A 19210-nucleotide genomic window follows, 5' to 3' on the forward strand; every position below is an offset into this window, starting at 1 on the left:
GATGAGCTGTAATTGCTCCATGACAGTAGGGTTTTCAGTGTAAGCCTGTGCTTGTCTTGGTTTTCAGACTTTTAGGTTTGGCGGGGATGTGGGGGGTGGTGTTGGGGGAAGTATTGCTAAGTGAAGGCTGTGTTGTGCAGTTGGTGAAGTAGCAAGCTGAGGTGACAACCTTGGGATCGAACCCAGTGGTTCTCAACCTAGCCAAACATTATACTCTCATGGGGAAGCTTTAAAGATAGCCTAATTCCATTGGCCTTTGGTATAGTATTGACAAAATTTAAAAGCCCCTCAGGTGACTTGGATGAAACACAATTGGACAGTAGCTAAAGTTGTGGTTCTTAAACTTTAACAGGACTAGGATCAACTAGAGGACTTGTTAAACCGTAGACAGCATTCCCTTAATAGTGTATATACTTTTGTCATTAAATATACCCATATTCCTTATGATTGAGCTTGAAATCCATTGAGATTTCAGACCGAGTCATATCAAACCAGGGAGAAAATTTCCTCATGGGATGAGCACATGTGCTCTGGCAATCAGAGCTGGTGAGTCAGACTGCTCAAAGTGGATTTAATTCTTACTTTAATATATATATATATATATATATATATATATATATATATATATATATATAAACAATATTGATTTCAGAGAGGAAGGGAAGAGGGAGAGAGGATAGAAAGAAACATCAATGATGTGAGACTCATTGATCAGCTGCCTCCTGCATGCCTGTACTGGTTATTAAGCTGGCAACCAGGAAGCTTGCACCCCCAATGGAGGGGTCTGGCACCAGGTGCTCTGACCACAGAGTAGAACTGTGACCTCCTGGTTCATAGGTCAATGCTCAACCACTGAGCCACACAGTCCTTGGCCATGGAATCTATTCTTATAATGCAAAATTAAGAAATGTAATGATAAAATCATGCAATTAAATGTTAAGATTTATAGCTTTAAGCAGTTATATGCTGTTAGTATATGAGAAAAAGATATATAACAATGAAAATAAGTCTTATGAAAATAATCTAAAGTTTGCTGACTCTTCCAAAGCCTAGTGAACTAAAGCTTATCAAGTGATGCACACTGTGCCTGCTGAGCAGTTATTCTGAGTTGGTTCAAAAGGGAGGCCTCCTCTCTATGGTTCCCTCTTTCTAGCTCATAGAACTATCTGGGAATTGCTTTCACCAGTAGGTAGAATACATCTCAACACACCTTCAGAACACTGGCACTTCTGACTGCAACTTTACATTGTCTTCTATGAAGCCATTGAAATGACACTAAAAAAGAAGAAGAGAACAGGAGGTAGAAGAGAAAAACGGACATTTTGAGTGGCCACACAACACTGTGGCAATAGATGGGATTGGTGCCGAGGTGAGGCTCAGGAGTATATCTGAATCCACTTCCTGTTGAACCGGAGTTATCTGTGCTTCAGTGGAAAGTGTCCAGGACCCAGTACACATTTCAGTGGGCCTCAGGGGAGTGCCACAGTGATCGTTCACTATGTGCTGTCCCTGGGACTTTGAGTCTGTTTTCAAGAAGTAGCCAGCGATGGAGCTAGGATAGCAGGTGGAATGATGAGTTAGGAAGGCCTGTAGGTTCCTTTAGAGCTTTGGTGAATATTTTTGAAGACCCATGAGTTACTTTCTCCTCTCTCCTGATTTCTCCCTTCTCAAGTTATGAGCCAGGTTAGTCATCATTTAGACATTTTTAGGAGTAAGAATGATAGGATATAAACGCGTGGGTAAATAATACAAGTAATATAACCACTTATTGAGTACTTTAACTGTTTGGGGGTGTTGATGCTCAGCACTTTATGTGATTGCCTCCTATCCCCCCTCTAACCACCCAGGGAGGAGTTCCTGCTTTGTAGGTGAGGACAGTGAGGCTGAGAGGTCAGGGAAGTAGCACAAGGTCACACAGCTAGTTGGTTTAGGTTGGACCTGGCCCCCAAACGAGGGTGGTCTGGCACTGAAGCCATGTTCTTCATCACAGCACTGGATGGACATGACACATTGGTGGTGGTAGGAGCAATTGGGAGAGTCTTGATTTCTAGGCATGTACTGTGTTATGTCAGTGATTATCACAAGTTACCATCAGTGTGAAGCTGTATGTAATGTGGATCAGTCAAAGATGGAAGATTTGAGATCTGATTTCAAATACATAGAAATGTGAGTACAGATTGGTGCTAATCTGGTTTTGGGGGAAATAGTTGACCCTTTCTGAGTCTTAGTTTTCCTTTGGTGAAATGAGGATAATGATAGGCTCTCTCTGAGTTCCAGGGTGGCTGTGAGGTTCCCATGAGGTGAGAGTCATGGTCTGAACACCATGAAATGCTCTGTTGACATTAGGCAACATGCCTTACACGTGTTGAGTCACTCACTGTATGGGTTTTCTCCTGCGTCCGGGGGAGGCTCTGGGAGTTACAAAGGCAGCGCTCTGTTCCTCTCTCCCTAGGAGGCCTGCAGCCCTGGTGGTGAGCGCTGAGTGTGCGGTGGGGATCAGCAAGGAGAGGAGCGCTGTGGGAATTCAGGGCAGGAGAAACCCACTCTGAAAGAGCACCGCCCAGGGAAGGCTTTATGACAGAGAGAATTAATTACATTTTAAAGGATGTGGTGTTCCGAGGGAGCAAGAATAGTTCACTTTGTGGACACTTTCCCTTGTTTTTAAAAGGAAAACCAACTAAGTGCCTCAGGTCACCATATGCCTTTTAACAAATGTTACTTATGGACTGTCCTGTGATGTGGAGCTCGGAGGTAATGTCTCTGCTCTTAAAAGTTGAGGTAGAGGCATTTTTATGCTGTTCCATCCCCTCCCTATAGTGTTCATTCTCTCCACTTTCCTCAGACTGGACCTGCAAGGGGGGATCTCCTCCTGCAGCCTTAGGTTGGTTAGCAGGCTATCCCCCCCTTCTTAATTGAACAGTAAAGAACACTACCTAATTCAGGATTTTTAAAAGATCACAAATTCTTATGGATTAAAAATAGCACTGGTGGTTACAAGTGCTCAGCTGAAATTAAAAGAGTTATCAGTCTTTCTTTGGGAAAGAAGGTGACCAACCACTGGTTTCCAAAGAGTACCTCTCCCATTCCAGTGATTAGTTAATAAAATTATTCCCAACAGTGGTGGGCAAAGGAACTCAGACATTACACACTGAGAGACAGAGAACCCATTGTCCAAAGATCTCAGAAGAGTCTTTGCAAACACACAGAAGGGATTTAGAACAATTTGCATAAATCTCCCCGTGGCTCGAGTATTGGGGTGGTTCCAGGAACCCCTTTTGGCTCTGTCGTGGGGTGACGCTGTGCTTGGTGAGTATTCAGTCTCATGACGGTTTTGCCAGCAGGACTGGGTGATGGGACGCTGAATAAGCCCACTGTTTGGTTCCACATAAGGACTCTTTTGTGTTGGCCTGGGGCAGCCACGTTCAAGTTTGCCTTGCTTTTTCCCTGGTGATGATTTTGGACTTTGTGGGCTGGAGAATTAAGCACAACACCTATTCTGAGCTAATCTGTTACATTTTGCTCTTGAAAGGTAGCCATAGCCCCTTGTATTTCCAGAATGTGGAGAATAATAGCCATGCCTTTGGAGACCTTTGTCTTCTTAAATTCAAAGCCAGGGAGAGGAGGAGATTTCGCTTGGCATGCCCAGAGAGCTGGGACACTCCCACCTGCTCCTGGTGGCACTGTGGGAAGTAACCCCTTTCTGTTTGTTAATATGATTTGCCTTATTCACTAACTTCTTTAAGAACTATCTTCTCTTGCAGAGTTAACCAACAGATTGTACTTTAATATTAACTACTCCCCTATGAAAGGGTAGGGGTCACTCTGGAGTATAGTTTTAAAATGCCAGATGATTAAAAATCTGTTTCAACTTTTCTTTTTTCTTCTTCTTTTTGAGGAAAAAAAAAAAAAAAGGTATGCATTCAACACTACTACATATTTGGAGCTTTACCGGTTGCTTGCCCAGAATGTTAGCATTCATGAAGCCACATATGGAGTCTAATTTAAAATTCAGGAAGTAGGTTTTGTTCTGGGGAACTTACTGTTTAAGTACAAAAACTGAAATCCTCTAATTTCTGACCTGGAGTTTATTTCTTTCAGTCGCTCGCTAGCCTGATTTCTCAGCTTTGTTCTAATAATACAAATGTCTTTATGTTTATTTGTAGGTGGCTTTAACCAAGCGAGCAGATCCCGCTGAACTCAGAACAATATTTTTGAAGGTCAGTATAAAGGAATCTATCTTGTTTCTTGGTTGATTTGTGTTTTGTAACTTTTAAAGACTATTCTTTTAAGCAGCTCTTTATTTTATTGTTGTAGTTCTTAAGAATCCCCCAAAGTATCTTTACTTGAGACTCATAAAAGAGATCCTTAACAATTATACCTATTGTTTTTTTAAAACTTGTGTTATTGGTTTGTGATATGTTTACATTTTCATTTCTCTTATTTCACATGGTGTCAGGTATTGAAAAGGAGTTCCTGGGGGATTTAGTCTCCAACCCATTTACCTTCCCAGGTTGACTTGTGCGGTTTGATGGTAATGCTTTTTCTCCTAAGCAGTTTAAAGCTCTTTGTAAACACTTCAGTAATCCTTCTTTCATCCAGAAGCCCATCATCATCATCATTGTCATCATCATCATTTTATTACAGCGGTGCTGCCTGGTGGGGAGGCCTCAGTATGAGTAATGCTAGATGTGAGATCACAACAGACACCATGCAAGTTTATAGCCTTAGTTTCTTCTAGTTTCGACTACTTTGCCATATTGCACAGCGAATGATTAATCCTCTAGTAAAAGTCTACCTCAGGTTCCAAAAACTGAACCACTTTTAATGCCATTCAACTGGAATCAAATTACTCAAAAAAAGAGAAGGCCACTTTTATAAAGATAAATTTAAAAGTATAATATTTATGTATCCTTCTTCTAAACATACAAAAGGTAACTGTGTTATAGTATATAAAGAAGACCCAGGCTTTGAATAAGAAACTTAATAATCTGCTGTGTACTGAGAATATATGTCTTTAAAAGTTAAATAATTTTATATGCATCACTTTCTTCATCAATATGCATTTCCATTAAAAAATAGAAAAAGCCAAGACCGGTTTGGCTCAGTGGATTGAGCGTCGACTTGGGGACTGAAGGGACCCGGGTTCGATTCCGGTCAAGGGCATGTACCTTAGTTGCGGGCATATCCCCAGTAGGGGGTGTGCAAGAGGCAGCTGATCGATGACTCTCTCATCGATGTTTCTAGCTTCCTATCTCTCTCCATTCCTCTCTGTACAAAATCAATAAAATATATTAAAAAAAAATAGAAAAAATCAGGGAATTTAAACACTGACAGGATTATTCGAGATTGAGTGTTTATGAGAGCCATAAAGAATCTTTTTCTCTTATAGATACACACTAAAGTATTTACAGAGATTATGATATCTGAGATTTGCTTTTAAAAATCCAGTTTTGGTGGGGTAGGGAAAAATGAGCAGGCAGTGTAAGGATAATTTTTGAAATTGAGAAATGCAATATTAAGTTTTTATACTATTCTCTCTACTTTGTGGGCTTGAACATTTTCATAAGTTCCGAAGATTGTAAAGGTTCAATGAAAAAAAACCTTGTGAAAGTGCCCAGCACCTGATTTACATTAGATATTGATTCAGTAAACGTTTACAATGAAATAATTCAAACACAGAGAGACAAAGTCTCCAAAGGAAAGTGATTAAAAATATGAGCAGTTTTGGGGAGAGGGGAAAAAAGGGTACATTTACAAGGAGGCTTGGATTATATATAAGAAAGCAGAAACCTTTTATAAATTTATTCTTGGCCCCAAAGGACAATACAATATAGAGATTCTAAGGTGGAAAGTGATTCTGGATACTTACAGTCTGGGAAACACCTAGACCAGTGTCTGTTATGCATTTCGGGCCCAGATTGGGATCAGGTGTAGATGAGGGAACCTCAGATATTTGTAGTATGTATATTTAAGGTCTTTATCGAAAAACTTGAATGATGTCATTCTAGAAGACCACTTGCAGAAGAGCATGTGAGTGGGTTGCCAAAGAACCTAGAGAAAAGAGTCAAGTTCATTACCTTGAGCTGGCAAAGCCATAAGACCTATCTTTGAACTCAAGACCTGTCTGTTACGCATTTCTGTTTTCTAAACCAGCAGTAGTCACAGACATCCTTTTAACAGCTTTCCGAGTGTCTCAGCAGATGGTGCATCTAGATGTACTCACAGAGAGGAAGGGCGAGGGATAGAGAGTTAGGAACATCAATGAGAGAGAAACATCGATCAGCTGCCTCCTGCACACCCCCCACTGGGGATGTGCCCTCAACTAAGGTACATGCCCTTGACCGGAATTGAACCTGGGATCCTTCAGTCTGCAGGTCGATGCTCTATCCACTGAGCCAAACCAGTCAGGGCCTCACTAGTCTTTTGGCGTAATCAGTGGAGAGGCTCCAGTTAAAAGCAGTGTCTACCTTTTGAGGCCATGTGGCAGCTGGCAAGGCTAGGTTAAGATCCTACTTTGGGACAATATGTCCTTTCCAGATGCAGTTTCTCAATGGCAGGCAAGTCTATATTAGAAACAAATCCGATTGGTCAAGCAGCCCCTGGGAAGGGTAGGAATTCCATGCGGGGTTTTGGAGTGCCAGCTCTGGGGTTGCCGGGTAAGTGGGCCTGTGGGCTGGGGTGGGATCTATGGAACCCAGTGGGGAAGTGTTGTCTGTCCTCCCTAGGGGGTGGCTAGGACTACCTGGCTATTGAGCCAGACTTCAGTATGACTTCGAGTCCGAGGGGATGATGTGGGGAGACCCGTCCCTGAAGAAAATAGCGGTCAGCAGTTTCTGGAAGGGATTGTGGATCTGGCAAAGGTTCGGGTGACCTCATCAGGCCTGGGTAGTGTGGTACCGATGCAAATCCTTGGCTCAGCACGCTGGGGATCTCTTGTTTACCATCTACCGCAGACGCAGACGCTTCTGTGGTGGAGGAAGAATAGGAGCGAGGCGCCCCGGGGACTGTGCCAGGCACGTCTCCGCGGTGGCTGGGTTTTATAGTTAATTACGGACCAGCCATCAGCGTTCTGTAAACCTGACTACTTGGCGGATTTTCTGACTTTCCCCCTGATATTTCTTTCTAATAAATATCCCAGCCTTCTCTCTGTTAACCTGGGTAGAGGATTCTTCCGTAGCTTGGGGGATGTGAAGAGAAGCATCATTGTACCCTTGGACAGAAGAGCAGGGGACCTGGCAGCTGTGGAGATGGGAGAGCTAGTGGAACCGAGGCAGATGAGGAGAGAGGGGTCCTAGAGGACTAAAAGGGGCCCAATCCCGGTTTATGTTGAGTTTTTGAGTTAATTTCTACTTCAGTTTTTTTCTTCTTTTTTTTTTTTTTTAAGGTGTTTACTGTATGTTAAGTAGTGTGAGAGGTATGGGGTATATAAAAGTGTTTAAATTATGGCTCCTGCACTTAAATATTTCACAGTGCAATAGAAAGGTAAAGTGTAATAAAAAGATAAAGCCATTATATGGATGATAAGCATTATATAGCATTAATTAGCAGGAAGATGATAAGGGGCTAATTATATCTCCCTGGAGAGAGTCATTGAAGTTAGAGGGAGGTGGTGGTGGTTGAGCTGCATTTGAAGATGAGTAGGCGTTTATTTATCAAACAGAGAAGGAAGAAGAGCTTTCTGGGACAAAGGAAGAACATTCTAGGCAAAGGAAGAGCTTGTGCTCTGTGAGTACCTGGAGTGTGGGGTGGCCCAGAGCATAGGGTTTTGGGCAATGATACTGGAATGGTAAGTAGGGCAGGACTTACTGTAAACATTTCTCCGTAAGGCCATTGAGCTTCACTGTGCAGGCTGTTCTTGAGGTAAGTGCCGGCTAATGTTTTGTCCAGGAGTGGAAATTAAATCTAGGTGTGGTCAGTTTTGCTTCTACCATGAATTTTGTTGTCTGCTTAACACTTTTGATGCTGATTCATGTTGATTTAAACAGATGTGTATTTGATACCACTGTAATTAAAGGGTGTTATTAAAGGGTTAGTTATTAATAACAGGAAAGGAGCAAAGGGAAGGCTATATAGTATAGGCATGTCAACCACGCAAATAAAAATCATTCTCCCGTGCAGTTTCAGAAAATTATTCTTCTCAAGATAGCATAAGGACCCCAGTAGGAGATATCTTCATGTCTAGCTCCAACCATCCACTCATCCATCCATCCATCCATCCATCCATCCATCCATATTTATTATGAAGAATTGGCCTACGCCATCTATTATAGAGGCTGTGCAGTCCCATGATGCCTGCAAGCTGGAGATCCAGAAAAACTGGTGATGTAACTTGTTCAAGTCGGAAGGCCTGAGAACCAAGGAAGCTGATGATGTAAATCTCAGGGTGAGGCCCAGAAAAGGTATGTCTCAGCTCAGGCAAGGGGGCAGGAAAAAACTTTTTCCAACTTTTGTTCTGTCAGGCCTTCGGTGGATTAAATGATGCCCGTCCAACCCTGGGAAAGGCAGTCCCGTTACTGAGTCCACAGATTCAGGTGCATGTCACCCAGATACACTTTTTATAAGCCACACTCAGAAATGTTTCATCTGGGCACCTGCTGGCCAGTCAGGTTGACACAAAATTAACCATCCCATTTATAGCATATTGGGTTGTGCAAGGAATCCTAAAAGCCTTCCTATTCCATATGTATATGTTTAATTGTATTAAAACGTCTCAAAATGGTTAAGGAGAGAGGCTCAGGTCACTTGGAAAAGCTGTTCACTGTGAGCTCCTTTCTCTTCGGCCATCAGTTTGGCTTCTGTCACCCGCCTATCCCTGTTCTTTGTGTAGCTCACTGTCCTCCCTCCTCCACATCCCTCAGATCACTGCAGTGTCTCCAGGACCAAGGGACCCTTCCCTGCGCCACAGGAAAACATACGATGCTAAGTCATTTATCAACATTTCCCACAGCACCCGGGCTCCTCAAAGCAGGAATGAGCAGGTCCCAGCTCCACGAGCTGGAGTGTAACACGCTGAAGGCCAGACCTGGGGAACTCTGTGAAAAACCATCACACGCCACCTAATCCTTACTGACCATTTCTGCTCTAGAATGAAGAGGACTCTACTAGAGCAGCATTTCCTACCCCCTTCCTACAGCCATGCTGTTAACAGTCTCTTCCAGCTCAGCCTGTTTGTCATCCTTCTTCCTTTGTTTGTTTTTTATTTTGAGGGTACATTTTTAAAATGGGGGATAGGGGAACAAGGAAGGGCTAAGCACAGAAGAAGCAACAGGAGAGAACTAGGCTCATCGGGAAATCAAGTGAAAAATGGGGCCTTGGAGACAGGTTCGAGGGTGAGCCTGGGCGAGCTGCCTCTGCCCATTGCTCTCCTGGTTGCAAGTCTCCTGGGTTCCTTAGAAGTTAGGGGATGCATGCCTGGGAGGACGAGGGGAGGAAAGGAGAAGGGGGAGAGAGGAGTGCGAGTGTGTTTCCTGGAGGGAGAGGGTGCCTTGCCACCCTTTCTTACATCCTTGATGTCCTTGAACAGAAATGGGCAAAAGAATTAGATTATATTCATCTATGACTTCATAATTAAATCCCACTTTTAATAAAAGCCCTATATCCTTGCTAAAGAACAAGAAATAGGTTGTAATCCAGAATTTCTCAACCTCAGCATTATTGATATTGTGGGTTGGATACTCTCTTGTGCCCTGTACCACATTCAGCAGAACCCCTGTCCTCCACTAGTGAGGTGCCAGTAGCATTCCTCTCCCTGAGATATGACAATCAAAACTGTCACCAGACACTGCCAGGTGTCCCCCGTGGGGGAAATATTGACAAGCAGAGGAAGCTCGGAGCTGGAGAACTCCAGCCCCATGAAGGCAGGTTAACACGCAGACAGCTCCTCCTCACTGGTTGTACTCAGGTACTAGGGGCCGTTGGCATTCGCAAGCTGTCCATCAGACTAAGCTTCCCCCAGGAGAACCACTGGTATAAACATGAACCTTGGCATACTTATGTTTTCGCTTTTTCTTTAAAGTGATGGAAAATAGCTTTTGTGAAGTGAATATTATCGTATCTGATATGTTATCCTTTGAATATTTCAGCTTTTCCACCTGTTCATCTTACAATTGTGTACTTTTGAGAATAAAATATCTCTTCTCTCTCTTTTTTAAAAACAGTATGCAAGCATTGAGAAGAATGGTGAATTTTTCATGTCTCCCGATGACTTTGTCACTCGATATTTGAAGATTTTTGGAGAAAGCAAGCCTAATCCAAAGACTGTGGAACTTTTAAGCGGTGTGGTGGATCAAACCAAGGATGGGTATGTTTATTTTTTATTATCTCATTTAATATTTTTGCTTGAAACAGCTTTCTGTTGCTTTAAAGATTAGGAAGTCTGCATATACTTCCCATCTCTTAAGAGCATTTTCCTCTACATATTACAAGTAATACATTATTTTAGAAACAGCAATTTTAATATTTTCTAACGCATTTGTATCACAGATGTGGATTTTGCATGTGTATTTCTTAATACAGTTTAAAGTACTATTTATTGTTTCATGGGACTGTTGTAGTTGATAAGTGGTACGAAGATATCCCAGAGTGTTTATATTTATGTTGGTATTTTTCAAAGGAACTGTAAAATTGTGAGTAAATATAAAAACATAGCTCTAAGAATATAACTTTTTTCTAATATTTCCCTCTGCTCCAATAACTTTTAAATCTAACATGTGATTAAATGCTACTAGTAACGGACTGAGTAATATGATTCCAAATCCCCATGCAAAGTGTGCTAACCACGCTGGAAAAGAAAGACCAAACCATCTAAAATTCAGTAGGACACTTGGCAAAATGCCTTGGGATTGTTTTTCCTGCCAGCCTTCTCGGTTTACATTTTAAACAGGAGTCTTGCCTAAGCTGTCTTAGATTGCAGTCAGCTTTTATCACAAAGCACAGAAGTTTGGACTCCGCACCCTTACTGATATGAACACCAGCAAAGTCCCCTCAGAGCCACCTATAACCTACAGGAACCAGCCTCTCTGCCTAAACCATGGTGGGCCTCCCAGTCTTCCGTTCTTGCTCCTTGGACAGAATACAGTTACCTGCCATTCTGAGGTGGCTTTTTTTTTCTTTCTTTTTCTAGCTCTATGCCTTTATCTGTCACTTGTCGGATTTTCCCACATGCATTGGCTTGAGATACAGCCAACATGAAATCTCTTGTTGTGCCATGAATGCTCTCTGTTCTTACCAGCACTTCCCTTTTTTTTTTTAGTTATCTATCGGTTGTCCCATCACTCTCAGAAATACTGTTCTAAAATGAAGGTTTTGCAGAGTGGGAAGGAGTGGGGTGGACGTCGGCAGTTACACTCGCTGTTGTTTCCTGGAGGATGCCTGTGTTATGCCTTTTCTCTCTGACCCAGTAGCAGTTATTGGGGTTACTCTGTGTTCTGTCCCCATCCCAAGGCGGGGTGATTGCTAGATGGTACAGGGAGAGGCTGAAATATATTTCATACTAGTCCACGAAAGCAAAACCTAGATAGGACATAGAATTAGTCTAGCAAACATTTTTTATTTATTTTTATTTTTGAGAAAATTTGGTTGCCTCCATACCTTCTGTGTGAATGATTCAGATGAAGGGTGACCAACTTATGCAACATAAATGATCTGACTCAGTGATTAAGATCTTTTTCTTTTCCTTGATAGTTTAAAATTTCTTAAAGTATACAAAAATTAGAAGAATGCAATGAACACCCAGTACATGCCATTCATCTGGATTGACTGATTGTTAACAGTTTTCCACCTTTGTCCTCTGCTTTTACATCCATACTTTCTGCACACAAACGTGCTCACGCATAAGTTCCTTTTTTGGCTGGACTATTAAATTGTAAGTTGCAGCCATCATGAGACTTGAGCATTTATCTTCTAAGACTTAAGAACATTCTTCTACACAACCACCACACTATGATCATACCTAGGAGAATTAATAATCATGCCAAATAACATTTGATATGTAGTCCATTTTCAAGCATGCCAGATCTCTCTGTCCATCTCCTCTCTCAAATGCCTCATCTCCTTTTTCTAAAATCCAGAATCCAGTTAAGGTTTTTATATTACATTTAGTTCTCTCTTTCTCTTTCTCTCTCTCTCTCTCTCTCCCCCACTGGAGGATTTTTCCTTTTTTTTTAGAATGGAAGGGAGGGTTGGGGGTAGAGAGAGAGAGAGAGAGGGGTTGGGGAGAGAGAGAGGGAGAGAGAAAGAGAAACATCAATGTGAGAGAGATGCAATGATTGGTTGCATCCTTACCTGGGGCCCAGAATGTACGTGCTCTTGACAGGGACTCGAACCCTTGACCCTTTGGTTTGTGGGCCAGTGCTCTACCATTGAGCTACCCTGGCCAGGGCTGTATTAATCTAGAACAGATCCTTGGCTTTTAATGTTTTTTCATGACATTAACTTTTATTTATCTATCTATCTATCTATCTATCTATTTATTTATTTATTTATTTTAATATATTTTATTGATTTTGTACAGATAGGAAGGGAGAGGGATAGAGAGTTAGAAACATCGATGAGAGAGAGTCATTGATCAGCTGCCTCTTGCACACCCCCTATGGGGATATGCCTGCAACCAAGGTGCATGCCCTTGACCGGAATCGAACCCAGGACCCTTCAGTCCCCAAGCTGACGCTCTATCCATTGAGCCAAACCGGTTTCGGCTCATGACATTAACTTTTAAAATCTTGGCCCAGTGATTTTGTTGAAGGTCCCACATTCTGGACTTGCCTGATTCTTTCTTCACACCTGCCTGTTCAAGTTTGGGGTGTAGATTAGGACAGACTCTGCTACTTGTTGCATCTTCTCAGGAGGCACACTGTCGCAGCGTTGATGATTTCAAGTTTGATCAGTTGCTAATGGTGGTACCATTAGGTATTTCCATTGTATGGGGCCGTTTTTGTTTTGTAATTAGCATATAGAATACTTTGAGAAAGTGTGGATTTATTGTTTCATAGCAACTTTTCACCCAATAGTTTCTGCATCCATGATAATCCTTTTCTGAATCAGTTATTACACTGGGGTTTGAAAAATGGTCATTAAAAAAAAAATCCTGTCTGTATTGTTTGCCATTCTTTGGTGAAGAAAAGCTTTCTTACATCCATTACCTTTTCTTTCTTTCTTTCTTCACTTTTCATATCAGTACAAATTCATGGATTTGTTTATTTTAAGTGCAGTGTATTATAATCTATTGCTGTTGTTCCCTTAGATGCTAAAATTGTTCCTGTGTGGTCGGTGGGTGTCCCTTCAGGCTGGCTCCTGCCCCCTTAGCCTTTGAGTGCTCCTTGTTCCTGGCAAATAAGATGCTCTAGGCCCACCGTGGGTTTTTCCTCCCTCGGACCTGGAAATCGCTATTTTTCTCTAAGAAGCCCTGATTCTTTTTAAATCAGAGTGGTGCTTAGAGGCAAAAATGGAGCACTGGCTTATTGTTACTAGGGTGTTATTGCACCTCTTTCTTTTCAGTGGGAAGAGCTGGGAGATACACTTTAAAAATGTCAGAAGTTCATCGTGACATTTCCTATTTAAACTTAGCATAGTAGGATTTTTTTCTGTCTTTTATTCTCTATTTCTCTCAGTGAGCATTTTAGTTTGTAATTAATGTATTTATGGCCATTAATTTATGTAATTGTTATACCTTCTAATGTACTTTGCCTTCTTTTCTGTCATCACCCCCATCCAATGAATGTAACATAACCTAATAAAAAGAACACATTTTTCCAAGAGCTTATAACGCATCTGAAATGCCGGCTTTGTTTCCTGGTTTCGCAGATAAGGTAGCTGAGGAGCTCAGCAATCAGGCAGTTTTCTGCCAAAAGTCGTCCAGGCTTGTCTGGCTGCAAAGACCTTGACCTTTCCAATGTTCCCAGCCGCATCTTCTTTCACAATCTCATAACCCTCCTTAACCTGACATTTCCTTTCAGGCTTCCTGTTATCTTAAACCCCAGGGTTTCTCTGTGACAGAGAAAATCTCTGGTGGCCTCAATTTGTTGCCCTCTGGCTAACTTTCTTCCCCCGGTGGCAAAAACAATAGTAAGAGTGGGCACCTCAGTTTCAAAAGGGAAAACAAAACAGCCACCTGTAATCTTACCTTGACACGGGTATTTGGAACGTTTTAGTATCTTCCATGATTTGTTAACATGTGCGTCGATATTTTTCATAATTTGAACCCACATTAATTATGACTCCCTTTTGTGATCTTTTAGACGGTGTCTGTTAATCTTTATATTTCCGTATGCTGTTCCTAGGAGCAGGGCTAAATAGCTTCAGCATTTTCTATCAAATTAATGTACACTACTGTATGAAATTCTGCCCTTACTGAGTTATTTCCATTTCTAGTTTTCTGAAATAGATAATATTGGAGTGAATATTCCCCCCTCCCTTTCATTTAACTACTTAGAAAAAAATTTGAAGAGAAAGATTCCTGGGTCTAAGGATACACTATTTTATAGCTCACTATATATATTATGATAAGTCTTTCCAAGGGGACTAAGCAAATTAAGGAATTTATCCAAGTTATTTAAGCTCACTGAGGTAGTCGGGCCAGTGTCTGAGGCTAGGCCTGCCCAAGGCCCATTCAGGTGTTCACATACCATTTTCCCTAACCCTGACCCTGACCCACAATGCCTCAGTGTTTATTTCACAGGTAGGGAGGCTTTGCGCTCAAAGGTTGTTGCCGCTAGGACCTGTTGTCCTCACCCGGAAAGATGAAGTGGGGCCTGGATAATCCGGAGGTGCTGGTGCCTGGCCTCCTGGATTCAGGATGCTCACTGCCTGTCACAGGTCCGATTCCTGCGTGTGTGGCTCCGGCATCTCTCCCACGTGTTAGGATCACGTACAAATTGACCACAAAAATGTTTTCTGTCTCAAGTGTTATGCATGGGGTAAAAGGCTTGTTTCTATCTTTGCACTCCACAATGAAACAAAAGTTGGCTCTTCTCTGCAAAAGGGGATGTCAGGAATTCTGGTTTCTCCCTCCCTCCCCTCCCCTCCCTTCTTTCCTTCCAATACCTCACCAGAGGATATATTTTTTTTTTTTTTTTGAGCGAGTGGAAGAGAGAGGGAAAGACAGAGAGAAATATTGATGTGAGAGACACATTGATTGTTTGCCTCCTGAATATGCTTGACCAGGTACCCAGCTGAGGTGGTGGGGGGAAGGCCAGGGAGCCTGCACCCAAGGTACGTGCCCTTGACTGGAATTGAACCTGTGACCCTTCGGTCCACAGGTCCACAGTCTGACACTTTATTCACTGAGCCAAACCGGCATGGACAGGAATTCTGGTTTCTCAATGACAAACTGGCATGTCCATCTTGTTACCTTGTCAGCACCCATTTTGTTGACTCAGAATGGTAGAAATGGAGTCAGCATGCACAAGTAATTCCTTTCTATTCCAAGTCCAGAGATGTAGACCTGGGACAAGTCCCATTTTGAGGCAGGAGGAATAAAGGCATCAAAGATGAAAAAGATAAAAAAGAAATCTAGGGTTTCAAAACGTGTGGTTGTATCCATAAAGTGTGTTGTCTGCCTTTTCTGTGTATGCTATTTATCCTTCTGAGAAAAAAACAAAACCACGGCCTTTTAAATACTTCACCAGGTGGAGGATCTTATAATGGTGATGATGATAAAATCATCTTTATATACCTGTTTGCACTTTGGGAGACTGTGGCGATGAAACCCAGGCCTGGCCTCATGCTGAGAGCTAATGAGGTTTACAGCGGCAGTGCTTAAAGAGTATTAGGGGAATGTATTGAAACATCAGCCGTGCACAGACTGAAATACTCATCCTCTGTCCAACATATAGTCCAGAATCCACACGAGGAGTTCTTTCACGCCGCTGACAAGGCACGTTTTTCTGCACTTCTAGGGTGGACACAGATTTCAGATAAACACACGACATTCATAAACTGTAGAATTAAGCAATGGCATCTCTTTATTTAAAAAAAAAAAACAAAAAACCTCGATCATAATCACCAGCAGTCACCTGCAAAGCTTAAATTTTCTCCTTAGTCATCAGACTCCCAAATTAATCCCCCAAAACAAAAAGCCTCATTAGCAGCTCTCATTGAATCAGTGTTATTTTTTTCCTTGTTCTCTCAAGGTGTCTGATTAACCCCTTTTCTTTGTGCATTACTCACTTGGTGTTAATATTTGATGTCTGAAATCATAGAGGGGGGTGTGTGTGCCATGTGGTGGCTAGACACTGTCTGCAAGGAGTAAATTAAAAAAGAATTCTTAAAAAGGTTTGTGTTATGTCTCTGGTATATTAGACAACCTTTAGGAATGTCAGGTGCCTGGGTTTATTTTTCATTTTAATTCCAGAAAGGGTTGATTAATGTCAAGGTGCTGATTTCACTTCTCATTCATATGTAGGACAGCCCTTCTCCTCCCGCCTCTGCTTCTGCATACAATCCAGGCCCTTTTGAGAGAGTTTTACTCTCAAGGGAAAGGTGAGAAGTGGGGCCCTAGCCGGAGTGGGAGGAAGGTGAAGGAAGGGTCTTTTAAGGTGGCTAGATGACCGTCAGGTATGCTGATGGGGTTGACTCTGTAGAAGAGAAGAGGAGGTACTTGCAGGGTGTTGTCTGCGAGGGGGTGGCCTCCTGTGAGGACACGGAGAGGTCAGACAAATCAGCTGTTCTCAGTGTGTGGGCAGTGGCACTGGGGGTTTCTGAGACCTTTTCCGGGAGTCCTGAGATCAGAACAGGTTATGATAACGTTAAGTTGTGATCTGCCTTTGTCGCTGTGCGTTCTTGAAAGGACAATCCTAAAAGCACTGGTGGGTAAAACTGCTGGCGCCCGAACGTCAACCATGCGGTGCCGGCAAGCCAGTCTGAGCATCAGTGTGTTCGTCTCCAGCACACATTCACAGTGACCACGGTCATGACGGTGAGGGTGCTGATCCCACTTCCAAATGTTTCTGAAGAAGCAGTAAAAATCACATATTTTTATTCCGTCTCACCCCCGAGTGCACGTCATTTTAGAATTCTCACTGTCCTGGGACGGTTGTCTGAGGAAGTGAACTTGATCAGTTGTTTTGAGTTGCTAGCTGAGTTAGTCATTTTCCATATCACGAATCATCCTTTTTATTTGAAAGAATTAAAATTTGGATGTGACAGCTTCCTAATAGTTAAAAACTTTTTTTTTGATATGATTAGTGATGATATTAATGATGTGATTTTTTAAGTACAGTGCAATGAAATCTGCCAACATTTGGGAGATCTACATAACTTCGGAAAAACATATTTTCCAATTGACAAGACATGGTGTTATGCATGGGGTAAAAAGTCTATTCAGAGTGCAGGCTAGCCGCTGGATTTTAATAAAACAGAATGGGAAGAGTTCACTGCTACCGTTTCAGATTCCACATTGCAACGGATCTTTAAGAAACTCCACTTTGAGGGATTTGGTGGTGTATTATAGAAGAATACCCACAGTGGTCTAAAACAGCCATGGAAATACACTGTCTCACTATGGTCTGTGGAAGGCTGAGCTGCTCTGTATCCCTCACCCAACACAACATATTATAGCAGATTGAATGCAGCTGCCTTCGACGTAGTCAGACATTTGAGAGATTTGCAAAGACATAAAAACTGCTTCTCCCCTCCCCTCACTACGTGTTTTAAAAAATAGTTATTTTTCTTTAAACAAATATTTCTATTGATTTTAGAGAGGTGTGGATGATAAAATGTAACCAGGGGGTCTTGGGTTGCCGGTGAAGGACACGAAAGGCTTAGTCCTGGTAGGCTCCAGGTTGTACGCTCTGGGAGATGAGGGTCTGCAGAGAAGCCTGGGGAGGGGCAATTTTGTTCCTTGAAAAACTTTCAAATAAAAATAATCTGTGGAATTGGAGTTCTGCTAATGTTTTCTTCCTAGATGGTTAGACTAAAGGATGAAGGAAGCAAATAGTTACTGGCCACATAGAAGATTCCAGATCTGGTGCTAATGATTGCCACCCATTTTTTTAAATTTTTATTTAATCCTCATAAATCCTTAAGATAGGTACTTTCACCTGTCACTGCCAGAGGGAGGTGCAGAGTTTAAATAATCTGCTCCAAGTTGTATAGCTAGTGAACTAGAATTTGGATCTAGTTTTTAAAAATATTTGTGCCCAATCTGCTCTACCATGAGCTTTCTGTGTAGAGAGAAGAATATTAAATATAGAGCTTTGGTTCAGCGAGCGTGGCTCTGCGGTTGAGCATTGAACTGTGAACCAGAAGGTCACAGTTTGATTCCTGATCAGGCAGCCGATCATTGATTCTCATTATTGATGATAATCTTCCTCTCCCTTTCTCTCTGAAATCAATAAAGATATATATTTAAAACAGATCTTTGCATGAGAAATTTGCTTCTGTCTTTGCTTACAAATTGTGATGCACTTTGCAGGTTTCTTAGCCTCTAAGACTATTTGGCCAATGTAAAAGTACCCCCCCAACTCATCCACACCCACAGACTTAGGAAAAACTGTTGCCACATTCCTCGCACATTTTTTAAACCTAGGAATCGTTTTTTGGACTACTTTCCCTTTTAATATTCTTAGACTCAACCTTGAGGTACCATTGCACACATGTTCTCAGAATACTTATCGTTACTGGCCCAACCCTTCTGTATTATTCCAGGCATGTGAAGGTGCCCCGAAAATGTTTGGCAGAGTAAATACTGTTCCTTCCCACTTTCCTTGTTTGGTTGTCTGCTCTTACTTTACCTTCACCACAGGTATTTAAAACTCAAATCTAGCCTGGGTGATGTGGCTCCGTGGCTGAGTGCCGAACTTTGAACCAGGAGGTCATGGTTCCATTCCTGGTTAAAGGCACATCCTCAGATTGTGGGTTTGACACCCCAGTGTGGGGCTTGCTGGAGGCAACTGATCAGTGATTCTCGTCATTGATGCTTCTCTCTCTCTCTCTCTCTCTCTCTCTCTCTCTCTCTCTCTCTCTCTCTGAAATCAATAAAAATATATTTAAAGAATAACAACTCAGATCTAAAATTATAAAGGAAGGGAAATCACGTGTAAGTTCTGTTTCCTGGCTACTTGCAAATCTGTTCCTCTAACAATGTGAGTGTCATAGGCACGGGTTGTGGCTGTTGCTTAAATTAAAAGTGTTGTGCTAAGCTGTAAGGTGTTCCTGAAGTGAAACCTGAGGAGATTTAGTGCCTATTACTTTCCCATTGATTGTGGCATACTTG

The 19210-nt window shown here is 42.1% G+C and overlaps 1 protein-coding gene across 2 annotated transcripts in view; it reads left to right on the plus strand.

The window, feature by feature from the left end:
• The window catches only part of SLC25A13 (solute carrier family 25 member 13), a 152010-nt gene that overhangs the window by 20153 nt on the left and 112647 nt on the right, over window positions 1-19210 (plus strand). The window contains exons 2-3 of one of the 2 annotated variants that reach the window (XM_045578417.1): window positions 4164-4217; window positions 10158-10300. In XM_045578417.1, the coding sequence (XP_045434373.1) occupies window positions 4164-4217; window positions 10158-10300 (197 nt within the window). Of the gene's footprint in view, window positions 1-4163; window positions 4218-10157; window positions 10301-19210 lie in introns of those variants that run through there. The other variant, XM_045578418.1, reaches the window with a different exon arrangement.

Source organism: Pipistrellus kuhlii, unplaced genomic scaffold (genome assembly GCF_014108245.1).
Source record: "Pipistrellus kuhlii isolate mPipKuh1 unplaced genomic scaffold, mPipKuh1.p scaffold_m20_p_10, whole genome shotgun sequence".
NCBI classification, from domain to species: Eukaryota; Metazoa; Chordata; class Mammalia; order Chiroptera; family Vespertilionidae; genus Pipistrellus; species Pipistrellus kuhlii.